Raw genomic sequence first — 14765 nt, forward strand, 5'->3', positions numbered from 1 at the left:
TCCCTGGGCAACCTGTTCCAGGAGGTGGTGGAGTTGCCATCCCTGGAGGCATTCAAGAAAAGACTGGATGAGACACTTAGTGCCATGGTCTGGTTGATTGGATAGGGCTGGGGGATAGGTTGGACTGGATGATCTTGGCGGTCTCTTCCAACCTGGTTGATTCTGTGATTCATTGCAAAGAATTCCTTCCTAATCTCCAGTCTTCCCTCTTCAAGCTTCAATCTCTTCCCTCTCATCCTAGCACTATAAGCCCCTTGCCAAAAGTCCCTTCCCAGCTTTCTGGTAGGCCCCTTTCAGGTACTAGAAGGATGCTATTAGTTCTTCCCGGAGCATTTTCTTCTCCAGCCTGAACAGCCCCAGCTCTCTCAGTCTGGCAAGTAGATTGATAATTGATATGCTGATTTCTAGAAACATTTCAGTGTCAGAGGGGTACCATGGTTTGAGTGTACTTTAAGTGCTTTGCAGCTGCATTTTTTCCATCAAATAACAGATGTCTCTGAAGGTTTGGCTCAGTAGAGAAGACAGTGTCCAATTCCTGAGATTTACAGAATTTCTGAGTGGTGCATTTGTAATTTTTTATTTCTCTTACTGGTGTTCATACAGGAATAAACCTCAGGATGTTTTAAAGCAAAGGCATGCGGCAGGCATATTTACTCGACTGCAGCCATTGTCTGATCCTCTGCAAGGTGCTGCTGTGGCTTTCCCCATTCCCATCATACATTCTAATTCAGCTTCAAAAAGAATATTTAGTTTAACCTCTGCTTGAAGAAATGAAATGGAGATCACCTTGGTATCAAAACAGCGGAGGTCATATTCAAACAGACTTCAGGGGAAGCTGCCTGCAAGTTTAAAATACTCAAATGGCAGATGTGGGCTAATGAGCACAGAAGCAAAGCCCAGCAACTTCTCTGGGGACTCTGTTAATGTCCTCCTTAATTAATCTGTTTGCCAAACAGAGTAAGTTAATTGCAGACCACTTTAAATCGTTATCAAACTGCTGACTTCGGTGGGGCTGCAATGTTTCAGAGCGCACAGAGCACAGGCTCCCAGCCCGGTGGCGTTCGGTCGGTGTTTGTAAGGGTCAGTCTTTCCCACCGCAGATGGGCTGAAACCTTTGCTTTATTACGTTTATAAAGAAAAGGAGGCATCCTCAGCGGATTTAGGGAGCGTTTGAAGGGCAGCCTCCTGTGGTTGAGGGTGTCTCTGCTGACTGCAGGGAGGGTTGGACTAGATGACCTTCGGAGGTGCCTTCCAGCCCGGACCCTTCTTAGAGTTCCATCATGAGTGTTGAAGCAGCCTGGTGTGTTTACTGCTTCCCGCTTCGCTGTCCTCAGTCTTTCGGCTTTCAGAGGCTCCTGAACAGCTCGTGGGTGCGCTGCCGGGGACGGCCAGCCACAGCAGGCACCCCGCTGCCGAGCCTGGCCCCGACAAACGCCCTGGCGGCTGCGGCCAGGCCGCGGCGCGGGAGAGCAGGCAGAGGCAACCAGACCAACGCGCTCTGCGCCCGCCGGAGGCAGTGGCGGGAAGGGCGCGGCAGGTGGCGCCACTGCCCCTCCGCGCCCCGCGGCCGCCCTAGCGCTCGGCGCCCCGGAAGCGTTCCTCTCTCCGCTGCTCCTTACCCGGAGGTTGTTCCCGTTCTGTCTCCGCTCCGGCCAGTGCTCTCCGGTGCGGGTCCGGGCTGAGAGGGACGAGTGGGCAGCGGCGTGTGCTAGGCAGCCTTGGGCCGGCGTCACCATGGCGGCGCCGGCGGCCTCAGCCCCACCGAAGAAGATCGTGGCTCCCACCGTGTCGCAGATCAACGCGGAGTACGTGACCCAGGTAGGGCCGGCGGAGGGGCGAGCGGTCTGTGGGGACTCCGGGTCGTCCCTCCGGTCTCCGCCGGCAGGTGCTGGAAGGGCCTTTGCAGTCCCTGAGCATTATGCCCCCGGCGCTTCCAGACCAGAGAGCTCCGCGGGGGCAGCGCTACCAGACCAGCCAGCTTTGCTACTGTAGGCGAGAAGCTGCTGCCAGTTTCCTGTAGCTGAGCGTTTGAAGCGGTGTTACACAAGTGGCCGTTTATGTTTGTGCTGGGAACGCTGCTTCTCAACCTCTTCTACAGCACAGAGAAAATGGAGTAAAGTTGGTTAGGAAGCCACCACCATGGCTCTGGAGCTTTGTTGAGGTGATAGCTCAATAGCTTTAAAAGATCTCTATAGGCTCTAGTTGTCTGTGAAATTCCTCACCGTGTAGTTGTTTGTAATCTGGAGTTCCCTAAAAGATCGTGGTATATTTGTGAGGGATTTGCTTTAGGTTACATATGGAAAAAAAAGAGTTTACTAGCCTGTACAGCAAAAGCAGAGAATCACACCTCTGATAGAAAAGATTTAGGCATGAAGTCTTAGACGATTCACCAGCACTGCTGTTGGAAAACGTAGCTTTGTTACCTGTGGTTACCATGAGCTGCAATGAAGCAGGAAACTAGAGAAATAAAGTTTGGAGATGGGATGTGTTGTACAGTCACTGTGTCACTGCAACTGGAAATACTGATACAGCCTTTTTTTATTTATTCCTTTTCCCTCATACAGTTAGCAAATAAATACTGGGCTCCACATGTGAAGAAAAAGTTGTCTTTTGATTCAAAGGTAAGTGCTTCTCCTGGAATTGTTTTGGAGTGTAAATGAATGAAGATCAACCCTTGCCTGATTTGCCAGTCTCCGGTGCTGTGTGAAAGACTGGAAGGTTGTCAGTTGTTTAACACACTGCAATTTTTTGTGCATCCTTAGTTTATAAATGTAACCACTGTTACGGAGGTTTGCTGTAGCAGTGGAGTTGCTCTATGTGGTATTTGTTCAGTTCATTTTGGCCCAGAACTTGTGAGAGTAAAGGATTGTTGAGCAGCTCCTTTGAGATTAAAAGATGTTGAGGAGGAAGTACTCTCAGAAAGCAATGGTGCAGGGGGGTGGCCTCTTCTCCCAGGCAACCAGCAATAGAACAAGGGGACACAGTCTCAAGTTGTGCCAGGGTAGGTATAGGCTGGATATTAGGAAGAAGTTCTTCACAGAGAGAGTGATTTCCCATTGGAATGGGCTGCCCAGGGAGGTGGTGGAGGCACCGTCCCTGGGAGTCTTCAAGAAAAGACTGGCTGAGGCACTTAGTGCCATGGTCTATTTGATTGATTAGGGTTGGACTGGATGATCTTGGAGGTCTCTTCCAATCTGATTGATTCCGTGATTCTATGATTCAGGAAGTCCTGCAGTGTGTGTTTTCTTCAGAGAGTTTTGGTCAAACATGATCAAATCAGTGCTGTTCTGGTAGATATCTGTGGTTTTTGTGTTTAAAATTTGGCATGATGCATTTGGTTTTCTGTTGTGGTTTTTTTTTTTTTACTCTGGGATACTTAAAGGTTAAGTTTTTTTCCTTTTGGGGTATGTTTCCTTTTGACACTGATTCCAGCTTCATTTTACTCTCTTATACTATTTATAATAGTATTTATGATAGTATTTGTTTGTCATTATTACAACTAGAAGCTGAATTTTATCCCTGGTAGGACATTCAGAGCGTGCCTACTGCAAGAGATAGTGCAGATTACACAGAATTAAAGAATGGTTTGAATTGGAAGGGACCTCCAAAAGTCATCTCATCCAATCCCCCTGCAGACAGCAGGGACATCCTGTACTAGATCAGGTTGCTCAGAGCCTTGTTGAGCTGAATCTTGAATATCTGCAGGGATGGGGACTCAGCTGCTTCCCTGGGCAACCTGTTCCAGTGCTTCATCACCCTCATGTCAAAGAACTTGTTCCTAACATTCAATTTAAAGCTTCTCTCATTTCAAACCTTCATCTCTTGTCCTATCAATGCAGGCCTTTGCAAACAGCCCCTCTGTAGCCTTCTTCTAGGCCCCCTTCAGGTACTGGAAGGCTGCTATTAGATCTCCCCTGAGCTTTCTCTTGCCCAGGCTGAACATCCCCAGCTGCTACTGGAAAAATGAGGTAAAAAGTGTTGGGATTAGATTAAGTGCCAGAAGAAACAGCAACAGCAAACAACTGAGTTGATGCAGATTTGACTATTGAAGACTGTTCTTGATATTCAACAATTGATTAACAATGAAATGTTTGTCTTCTATAAGAGAAGAATTGTTAAGGTTAGTCCTTCCAAAGAACTGAATAAAGGCCCTCTCAGTTCCCTGCCGCTGTGTGCTGTCCCTTAAGTTGATTCATTTCCTTGGTAACAATATATATCTGTGAAGCTTTTGCACTCTTGAGAGCAAGACAATTGTTAACTTTCAAATAGCAGCAGAGAGTAGCTAATTCAGAGTAACTTTGAGTATGGAAGATGTCTTAATACATTCTAAATCACTTAATGGTGTATATAAAATGCTTAACCATTAAAAAAATATTATTTCCTATAGGTTGTTGAAGATGTGTATATAAAAGAAATCGTCAGGTCCAAGTAAGTATAGGAGTCACTTTCAGTTACAAGCATTCCAGTATTGTCTGTCTTGAAGTGGTGTTTCTCATGATTCATAGAATATTTTAAAATGCATGAACATATTGAAAGGCAATGAAAATCGTAGAATTGTCAGGGCTGGAAGAGGCCTCAAGGATCATCTAGTTCCAACCCTTGTGCCATGGGGTTGGACACCTCACACTAGGTCAGGTTGCTCAGACCTACATCCAGCCTGGCCTTAAAAACTTTCAGGGATGGGGTTTTCACCACCTCCCTGGGCAACCTGTTCCAGTGACTTGAGTACATTTGAGTAATTTAATCATTATCATGTTTCAAAGTCTGAATGTGTCAAAAAGAAAGTTCACGAGGTCATGATGTGATGTTTGGATAGATTGTTGTTTGATTTCATGATCTGGTAGTCTTGTTGGCTTGGATCAGCCATAGTGTCACCAGCAGGAGTAGGGAAGTAATTTTTGCTCTGTACTTGGTATTGGTGAGGCCACACCTTGAGTGCTGGGTTCAGTTTGGGCACCTCAATACCAGAAAGACATTGAAGGGATGGAGTGAATGCAAAGAAGAGCAACTAAGCTGATGGAGAGAGAGAATGAGTCTGATGAAGAGTGGCTGAGAGAAGCTGGCTCTGTTTAGCTTGATGCAGAAGAGGCTGAGGGGAGTTAAGACCTTGGAAACAGTGAGGCAGAAACAATTCCTATATCTTTCTAGAGGTTTTATCATTTAACAAAAATAAGGGAAAACACAGCTATTTTCTAATCAGCTCTGTGTGGGAGGCTTTACTGTGCTAATTGATTACTTTTTGCTTTTCAGGTTTGCTATTAGAAAGATAATGCTTCTTGAATTCAGGTAAGCTAATTGGAGGTCTTTTCTTTTGGAGGAACCCATGAAAGTGAGAAGCAAGTGCAGAACAGCAAGTCAATTAGAATGTGGTATGTTCATTTGTTTCTGCTTACTAAAGCCTAAGAAAATTAAGTGAAGAGAGCTTAATTTAAGGCAGAAATGATTTAATAAGTAATAGAGTATCTTGATTTATGGTTATGAATTTTTAGAGTAAGTGAAGCACTGAAAAAGAGAGTATGAACAAAACAGGTGAAAACCATGGGTCTGTTATTTGAAATTTGTCATTTAAACTTAAATTGGAACCCACTAAAATCAGGAAGGTTTTGGATTAAGTCTCTTGCAGTAAGGGTAAACAGGATTTGTCCTGCAGCAGCATCACTGACATTTGCTTCACCTGAAAAGAAATGGAAATATATTCCAAAGATTCTTATAACTACTTCAGACTTCCCTGGAAGAACCTCTAGAGCGTGTCTTAAATGATGTAAAATAAATACTGGTGGTATTTTAATATTTAAGGCCACAACATTTGGTCTTCACTTTGGCTCTGTTTTCTCTCTCAAGTCTTATGAGCAGATAGAATGAGATGATCCTTGGCCAAGATAGGTTCTTTGTTTCAAAACCAGGTATAAATGGTACCACTAACTAGCAAAGTAGGGCAAACTTCTCTCTGCTGCTTTATGGGAAAAGGCAGAAGAGAAAACACAAGCTATGGTTTGGTGTTTGACACTAACAAATGACACGGAGTTAGAGGTTTTTATCATTTCTGAGAGCACTTTTAATGTTATTAGCCAGTAGTACATCCTAGAGCCCTATATAATGCCATTTATTCTGTAAGTAATTTGCTCTCTTTTCTTCTCCTCACCACTTTCATCTCCCATCAAGCTCTTCTGTCTTCACATACAGGAGATGTTCTCTCCTTTCTTGTTCACGTGCACTGATCCTCACTTGGGGCCTTAATAATGTTTTCTTTTGAGATGGGATGCAGTGAATTGGAATTTCTGGATGAAATGCTGTATGGAGTTCTGGGGAGTTTTGGAGGATTTGGGGAGTTAACCATCTCTCGCTGACAGTTCCAGACTCTTGGGAAGCAGAATGTATTTCATCTTATATATGTCTATGAAGTTGGCTCTGCTCCACCTGAAGCTGAGTGTTCTGAATGAGCTCCCAGAAAATGTAAATCCTTGACTGCACAATCACAGAATATATCTGCTTGGAAGAGACCTCCAGTATCATCCAAGTATAACATTCAACCTTTGCTGAGCCTTTTGCTCCTGGTTACATACAAATGATCTCTGCCTTTTTTACCACTGTCTCTTGCACTTGTCTTTCCTGAACCTGTTGAAGGAGCTTACTGGAAGACGTCAGGAAAGTAAGCTGTGGAGAAAAGTAAATGGCAAAACTGAGTTGGCTCGTGAGAGGAGCCAAATGAATGTTAGAGCAAGCACTGAGGGGTAGGATTGGGTGAGCAATGTGTTTAGAGAGAAACAAGACTTTGCACTTCCTGGTAACAGTTGTGAAAGTATCACAAGGTGCAGGTACAGTGCTGAGCATGAAGGATTTAGGGATGGCCTCCTCAGAAGTAGCTACCTTGCATAACTTGAAGAGGAAGTTAAAGGAGGATGGCACTTTTTATCCAAACAGCATTTCATCTCTTAAGGTCTGTTTTAAAATTCTTCTGTGAGCACTGTGCCATATTAATGAAGAAGTGCTTGTTGCCAGCAAACTGCTATTTCCCAGTGTCTGGTAATTTCCTTTCACCTTCTTGCAAACAATCACTCAGGTAATATTCAATACTTTATTTTATTCACACAGTAATGTAATATTTTTGTTGCCTTTATATGGTTAGGAGCATAAAATATCTCTAGGTGATTCCTCATTTTTTAATATGAAGGAATATTTAGTAATGCAGACGCTGTTAGGTAGTAGTTGTCCTTTGCATCTTCTACTAGGAAATGCTGCATGTGATATTCTTTAAACAAGTGAAGTCTTTGTGGAATATCAAAATGGATTCATGCTATGGATTTGTACTGAGCTGTGGCTACTTGTTACATGTGGAACCCTCCTGGTGAATGGGTCTTCCTGATAAGGAAATCGTCTGTCCCTTATAGCAGTTATGGAATCTAATAAGTTTTGCTGCAGTGACCTACAAGAGAAGTAACTTCAGGAACTACTCACAAACTATAAAGGTGGATTTAAGGAGAGAAGGGAAGAAACCCCTGTGGATAACTGTTCTTTTAAGTGAGTGACAGATTATGTGGGTGGCAGCAGCTAATGAAATATTCTTTGTCTTTTCACAGCCAGTACCTTGAAAATTACCTATGGATGAATTATTCTCCAGAGGTGTCCAGTAAGGCATATTTAATGTCAATCTGCTGCATGGTGAATGAGAAGTTCAGAGAGAATGTCCCTGCGTGGGAGGTAACTGATTTTGATTACAGCTGGAATTGAGTTTTGATCTGCAAGTTGCAGCTTTTGTGGTGCACTTACTTGCACTGTCAGAAGTTAGCAAAGCTTGTAGTGTTGAAAGGAAATGGTACCTCAGCTGGTGTTCTGTGCGGAGAATGCCACTTGCAGAGAAGTTCTTCCTTTGGTATTGCAAGGAAAAAGGATTTTTCCATCTGTGGATATAAGGTGACAGCACATGAAGTCTAACATAATGTCCATTGGCATCTTACTTAAAACCTGTGAATATGATTTTGTAGCTCTCTTGCATGAAATTTTATACTGAGATAACCTCTTACTCTGCTTTTGTGTATCCTGGTTTTGTGGATTAATAGATTTAGAAATTATTTGGTGCTTCTACAAACACTCCAGTTCTCACAGGCCATCTACTCACCATGAACCTCAGGAATTCTGTGTGAGCTTTATTTCCAAAGCACACTTACCAATGGCAGTGCCATTGCTTTGGTGCTGGTAAAGCAGAAAGAGTGAATAATTTGTTCCTGTGTTGTTTGTGACTGTCTTTTGTCCTGACATACATACTGGGACAAAATGAGTGCTGTGTGTTACTTTCCAAACATCTTAATTAAATTTGTTTGATAGATGGCTGCTGTTGTAAAGAAACCATTTTATCTCAATGACTATTTGGTTTATCTTTGGTTTTATCCTGCTAAGGTGGCAAAATGGGAATTCCCCAACCATGATTAATCTCTGGTGTCTTTTATCTGCTTGCTTTTTTGCGAGTGACTACCCAGCTGCCATAGTTGTGGCCCAAATCTACCAATTCTCTTCTAGGCTGTGTTATTTTACAGTAAGTCTGTGCAGCCACCAGTTGAGCATCTCCACAACATAATCCACTTCTGCTTCTTGTTCAGTTTGTTCTATGCATCACCTATGTTAGACTACACAGAAGTCAGTAGTGACAGCAAGAACCTTCCCATGGTGTGAGGATCCTTGCTTAGGAGGATCTCATTAGAAGTCAGGAGTGACAGCAGGAGCCTTCTCATAGTGTGAGGATATCATTTGCCTGTTTCAGTTCTGCTGTCTGGCCAGGATAAGTGAAAAAAAGGAAAACTAATCCTTCCTTTTATAGACTTAAATGGATTTAGGGAACTTAAGCTGAATTATGTAAATGAAGATTGAAATTATTTGTACCATCTTGACTCGGAATCAGCTATTTCTTTCTCTTCTCTTCCTAGACATTCAAAAAAAAGCCAGAACATTTTCCCTTTTTTTTCAAATGCATTCTGGAAGCATCACTGGTGGAAAATGACAGTGAATACTCTCTGCATGAACAGACAGTCCTGTTGCTCTTCCTTGATCACTGCTTCAATAGTCTGGTATGTTACAAGTAACTATGAAACTTCCAACGTCTTTATGCCCTTTTGTGTTTGTAGGAGTTTGAGCAATTTGTTTCTAAGATAGATGAAGCAGAATTGTCTTTTCAGGAAGAGGATGGTACTGGAGGACTTTTACTTCTCTCTCTTAGACTCTTGCATTATTTGTCTCATCAGATTTGCTTTGCTCTCACAGAAGGCTATAGAAGAGACTTGAAATTGGATGACTGGCTTTTCCTACAATTTATTCAGACTTATGCTTAAAACAGTACTTCAGAAATATTTGGTATTTTAAAGGTGTTTAGAAGCAGGTTACTTACTACTGTGCTCCTTTTAGTTTGGCTGAGAAATTGTACAAAATTTATTTCCACTACCTATTGAGGAAGACAGTATTTTTTCTCACTTTCAAAACCAGATTTAAGTGAAAGAGGAAAGAAAGAATCACCAAATATTAGGTGTTGGAAGGGACTTCAAAAGCTCATCCACTTCAATCTCCCTGCCAGAATGGGATCACCTAGAGTAGGTCACACAGGAACACATCCAGGCAGGTTTTGAATGTCTCCAGAGAAGGAGATTCCACAACCTCTCTTTGAAAGAAAACTTTGTGAATCCAAATTGCAGTCAGAGTTGCAAAGAGAACGTTTGAAAAAACACTTGTACTTACTAGAACTGTAGACAAAATCAGTTATTTCAGATGATCATAGAATCATAGATAGCTTTGGGTTGGAAGGGACCTTAGCAATCACTTAGTTCCAACCTCCCTGTCATGGACAGGGGCACGTCCCTCTAGACCAGGTTACTCAAGGCCACATCCAACCTGGCCTTCAACACCTTTGGTGAGGCGGCATCCACAGCCTCCCTGAGCAACTGTTTCAGTGTCTCACCACAGTCACTGTAAAGAATTTCTTCCTAATCTGCAGTGTACATCTCCCCTCTTCCAGTTCAAAAACACTGCCCCTCATTCTGTTGCTACAAGCTTTTGTAAAAAGTCCCTTCCCAGCTCTCTTATAGCCTTCAGGTACTAGAAGGTCTGCTTTAAGATCTCTCCAGAGCCTTCTCCAAGCTGAGCAGCCCCAAGTCTCTCAGCCTATCCCCACAGGAGAGGTGCTTTAGCCCTCTAATCATTTTCGTGGCCTCTTCTGGACCCATCCAGCAGTTTGATGTCCTAGTGCTGGGGACCCCAGAACTGAATGTAATGAGAAAATTGCAGATGAAGTGGGAGAAACTTGATAATTGAAAGGCTTCATGAGTGAAACAAGTAGAGAAAGCACAGTAAGAAAGCTCAATTCAAGAATGAGAAATGACTGAAGAAGGAATATCAATTCTCATCAGCTTCTGTGCTAAAAGTGCTTCATGGGGAAGGCCTCTGCTGAAGAACTGGCAGAATCCATGAAAAGAATCTAAGATGCGGAAGGTGTCAACCATTGTGCAGTTCCCTGTTAGGAAGTTGAGCAATCTAACCCAACAGCATAGGTATGTGTCAGATGGTGATCTACATTGATGTACTTTGTAAGACAGACATGGCAGATAACACAAGAATGTTAAAAACCAAACCAACAACGTTTTTCTATCTTCACTGTTCTAACAGGAAGTGGACTTGATCAGAAGTCAGGTGCAGCAGCTCATCTCTTTACCGATGTGGATGGCTCTACAACCTGTAAGCATGACACTCTAAACTAGAAAATCAATCTGCTAGGCATTACCCAAGTACTGTCCAGTGAATCCTTATGGAATACTATTATGGAAATGTAATATTTAAAACTGCTGTGGAATTATGTTTTATGTCTTCTTGGTAAAATTACCTTTCTTGTTGGTTACTGATTCCTGTGTAATCATGATTATTAGTTATATGAAACATTCTATAATCAAGTTGAGTTTGTAGCTTCTTCAAGGTGTAATTTATAGAGGAAGCCATGAGGTCATAGCCTAGGCAATGGAGCTGTTGTCTACCCCTGACTGGACTTTGTGCAGTGTTTACCTTCTTGTTTTACAGAGATCAGTCTGAGACATTTCAGTTTGTCAGCTATTTGTTGTGTTTTTAATAAGAACCAGACTGCAATTTTTCTCCCTTTTGAAAACAAAGGTTCCTGCTGACTGAATAACACTTTAACATTTTAGAAACGACTGGAGCAAGAGCTGAAAAAGACACCAAAACTAAGAAAATTCTGGAATCTAATCAAGAAAAATGATGAGAAGATGGATGAAGAGGCAAGAATGAAGTATGTTACAGAAACCCTTTTTAACTCTTGAATCCAAAGCCCTTTGAGCTGTGTTGTAGCTAAACTAAGTTGTATCAACTAAAATAATTTAAAATTAAAATCATGGAATCATAGAACTGTCAGGGCTGGAAGGGACCTCAAGGATTGTCCAGTTCCAATGCTCCTGCCATGGGCAGGGACACCTCACACTAGATCAGATTGCTCAGAGCCATCCAGCCTGGCTTTAAAAACTTCAGAGATGAGGCTTCCACCACCTTCCTGGGCAACCTGTTCCAGTGTCTCACCACCCTCATGGTGAACAACATCTGAATATTACAAATGAGGTTTGGTCATATCAGGGGTCCTGGAATCTGTTGTAGTTTTCAGTAGTTTTAACAAAAATAACTGCTACAGAACTTAATATTTCATTTGATCAGTGAATTTGTAATAGCAAATCTTAGAGCTATAGAGTGAATGCCATAAAATAATACTCCTGACCTTTAGTAAATGTTTAGCTCTTAAAGCAAACAGCTGATGCAATTATTTGGATAGATTTGAATATCTCACCTGAGGTACATGTTCCAGTACTTTTGTGTTGCAGTGTGGTCAGATCTCTTTGACTCAGTATAAGCATAGGTTGCATAGGTTGTTAATTAGATGTCTGCCTAAGAATGCAGACTGCTACTCTGCCTGCCTGAGCGCAGTGAGAAAAGTTATCATTTAGACAGTATAGGTTTGTTTTAAAACAACCTGCTAGCATTCCATAACTTTTAAATCAGCTAGCTTTGTCTTAATGAAAGATAGGATGTCCTTCTGGTTTGCACGTAAGGAATATTCATGCTTTTGTCCTGTGTCTGATTTTAGAGCATACCGGGAGAGAAGATTTCTTTCACAGCTCATTCAGAAGTTCATTTCTGTGCTAAAATCAATCCCTCTCTCAGGTAACTGTGCTTCTTTTTTAACTATGTTACTTTGCTTCCTGCTTATCTGTCTTCTTTCTTGTTGCTGAATCAGCTGCTCCTTAGGATACCAACCTCAGGCTGGAGACTTTATCTGGATGGGGGTTTAGTGTCTGTATGAATTTTGTGTCAAACCATATATGCTTTGAAAATTGTGGTTTAGGTTGGAAAGGACCTCAGACATCATCTGCTCCAACTTCCCCATCATGGGCAGGAACACCTCTCAACTACACTTGGCTGCTCAAGGCTTTATCCAACCTGGCCTTGAACACCCCCAAGGAGAAGGCATCCACACCCTCCCTATTCCAGAGTCTCACCACCCTCGTTGTGAAGAACTTCTCGTAAGATAGACTCTAAACCCTGAGCTTCAAACAGCTCCTTGTTGTCCTGGTGCTAGACACCCTGATGAAAAGTCCCTCTCCAGCCTTTCTGTAGGATCTCTTCAGGTGCTGAAGGCAGCTGTTAGGTCTCCCTGGAGTCTTCTCTAGGCTGAACACCCCCAGCTCCCTCAGCCTATCCTCATAGCAGAGGTGTTCCAGCCCTTGGATCATCTTTGTCGCCCTTCTCTATCTAACAGCAGAAAGCTACTTTAAACCTCTTCTTCTATTCAGTATGGATTTGATAAGAAAAAAAAAAGGCATTTCTGGGTGATGATCTTTATTGTGTTCTTCCAGCCTTCCTGCAGCATTAAAGCATTTCTTCCATACTTAGATGCCTTGTTAAACAGGTGGCATAAATGCATATCACAAGGCTCTATTCTGTCAGTCCTGTTGATTTATGGTAAGAGCAAAAGTGAAGTGAAATTCTGTACAATTTGACTGCTCTTGATTCCTAAATCACTGTGACAAGCAAAATTATATGCTTGCCTGATTTAAAAAGGGAAAGTGTTTAAAGAGGAAGGTGTTAGCTTTTTGATAAAAAACCCAAAGGCTTATTATGCTGGAAGCACAGAGTAGTTTGGGTGAAATTGCTTCCTGCAGTTCTGCTTTTGCTCTTAAAATCGTACTACAATGCAGCTCTTCGCTCAGCTGTAAAGGAAAGTTCTCTGTGCTGTGTCATCCACAGAAAGGATGCTTGGCCCCTCTTTTTGCTCAGTTAGGCAAGATTTTCATTAACAGTCCTTTGGAGGCTTCAGCACATAAAAGTCTGATAAAGCAGGCTGTTCAGTTTTGATGGGATTTTGGAGGCTGCTTAGTAGTCATCACTGAATACTTTTGAGTATCATAGAACCATAGAATGGTCTGGGTTGGAAGGGACCCCTCCAAAGGTCATTGTTGTGGAGGCAGGGAATTAATGTGGCTGAGTCAGGAATTTTAAAAATAGAATTATTTGATTTTCCTGAAAACCCTGCCCCCAAACTATAGACAGAACTAGTTTAGGTTTATTTGCAGATTCTAATTCAACCGAGAATTCTTCTAAAGGGTATTATGGATAAATTTAGAGATTTAGGAAGTCAGGAAATGGAAAAGGCTAAGCTATAAACAAAGCTTTACCCCACTATCAATCAGGCTGAGCAGTGAATTAAGGGAACAGCAGGCTTTACTCATGGAGGTGAGATAGGTATTCGATGATGATCCCTTGCTGGATTTCTATGCTGCTCAATTGCCTTCCGATGCTGCAAGCAATATCCAGTAGTCTGGATCCACGCGGCAGAAGCCCAAGGCGAGTGGCAAAGCTGCCAAACTCAGAAATGTCTCAAGGCATGGCTGCCACAGGAAAGGGGTTTGTGGAAGCAACGCTCCCTCAGCAGCAGCAGGGGAGAGTCAAACTGCTAGGGTCTCCCCAGCTCGGAATGGCAGCCAGGAAGTTGGCTGAGATATGGTCCGAGAGTAGCCAGGTTCAGGTGCTGCTGGCAGCTCTTAAAAGGACCCCAAGACTTGCCAAGCTTGCAAGTTTGCACAGAATGGTGCGAAAGTGGGGAGAATCATCCAAAGGCAGGAACGGTGTAAAACCAAGAGCCATGTAAAAAGGTGGGAGCTGTCCAAAAGTGGGGACGGTCCTAAATGGGAATTCTGTCATGGTGGGAGCCTGTCCTGTTGGGAGCTCTGTCAAGGTGGGAACTCTTTCACGGTGAGAACCCCCTCATGCCTTCTCCCTTGCTCTATTTATGCTTTTCTAGACAAAGTGTCCATTTCCCATTTTATGCTGGGCGTGAAAACCCAGACAACCACCAGCCGACTCCAGTGCAAGCTTCCACATGGGTCAATGCATGTGTAGAAAAGCATCTACTGCTGTTCCCTCTCCAAGCCTGCAAGCCACCCTGGTGATGTGCCTCCATCTCTTGTGTAGCTGGTTCTCCCTCTCCCAGGTGCTGGCCAGGAACTGGTCCTTGGCTTTGACTCTGTCCTATAGGGAGACAAAACTTGCCTTGGCATATAAGAGCCAGGCTTGGCAATTAATAACTGGGGACAATCCACCACACACTGATGCTTCCCAGACACATGAACCTCCGGGTTTATCATGGGCACAACCCCTGTAGGGGGTTGTTTAACCAGCCTGGGTTGGCCCACTTGTATTAGGGTCAAGGAGTTATCTTGGTCACTCCTGGCATG

The 14765-nt window shown here is 43.0% G+C and overlaps 1 protein-coding gene across 2 annotated transcripts in view; it reads left to right on the plus strand.

Annotated features, from left to right (window-relative positions):
• The first annotated feature begins 1452 nt into the window (after positions 1-1452).
• The window catches only part of AQR (aquarius intron-binding spliceosomal factor), a 59632-nt gene continuing 46319 nt past the window's right edge, over positions 1453-14765 (plus strand). Inside the window, exons 1-9 of one of the 2 annotated variants that reach the window (XM_064148051.1) lie at positions 1453-1818; positions 2565-2621; positions 4388-4428; positions 5251-5286; positions 7578-7698; positions 8919-9059; positions 10645-10713; positions 11175-11275; positions 12119-12195. In XM_064148051.1, the coding sequence (XP_064004121.1) occupies positions 1735-1818; positions 2565-2621; positions 4388-4428; positions 5251-5286; positions 7578-7698; positions 8919-9059; positions 10645-10713; positions 11175-11275; positions 12119-12195 (727 nt within the window). In that variant the 5' untranslated portion in view covers positions 1453-1734. Of the gene's footprint in view, positions 1819-2429; positions 2622-4387; positions 4429-5250; positions 5287-7577; positions 7699-8918; positions 9060-10644; positions 10714-11174; positions 11276-12118; positions 12196-14765 lie in introns of those variants that run through there. The other variant, XM_064148044.1, reaches the window with a different exon arrangement.

This window comes from Pogoniulus pusillus, chromosome 1 (genome assembly GCF_015220805.1).
Source record: "Pogoniulus pusillus isolate bPogPus1 chromosome 1, bPogPus1.pri, whole genome shotgun sequence".
Classification (NCBI taxonomy): domain Eukaryota; kingdom Metazoa; phylum Chordata; class Aves; order Piciformes; family Lybiidae; genus Pogoniulus; species Pogoniulus pusillus.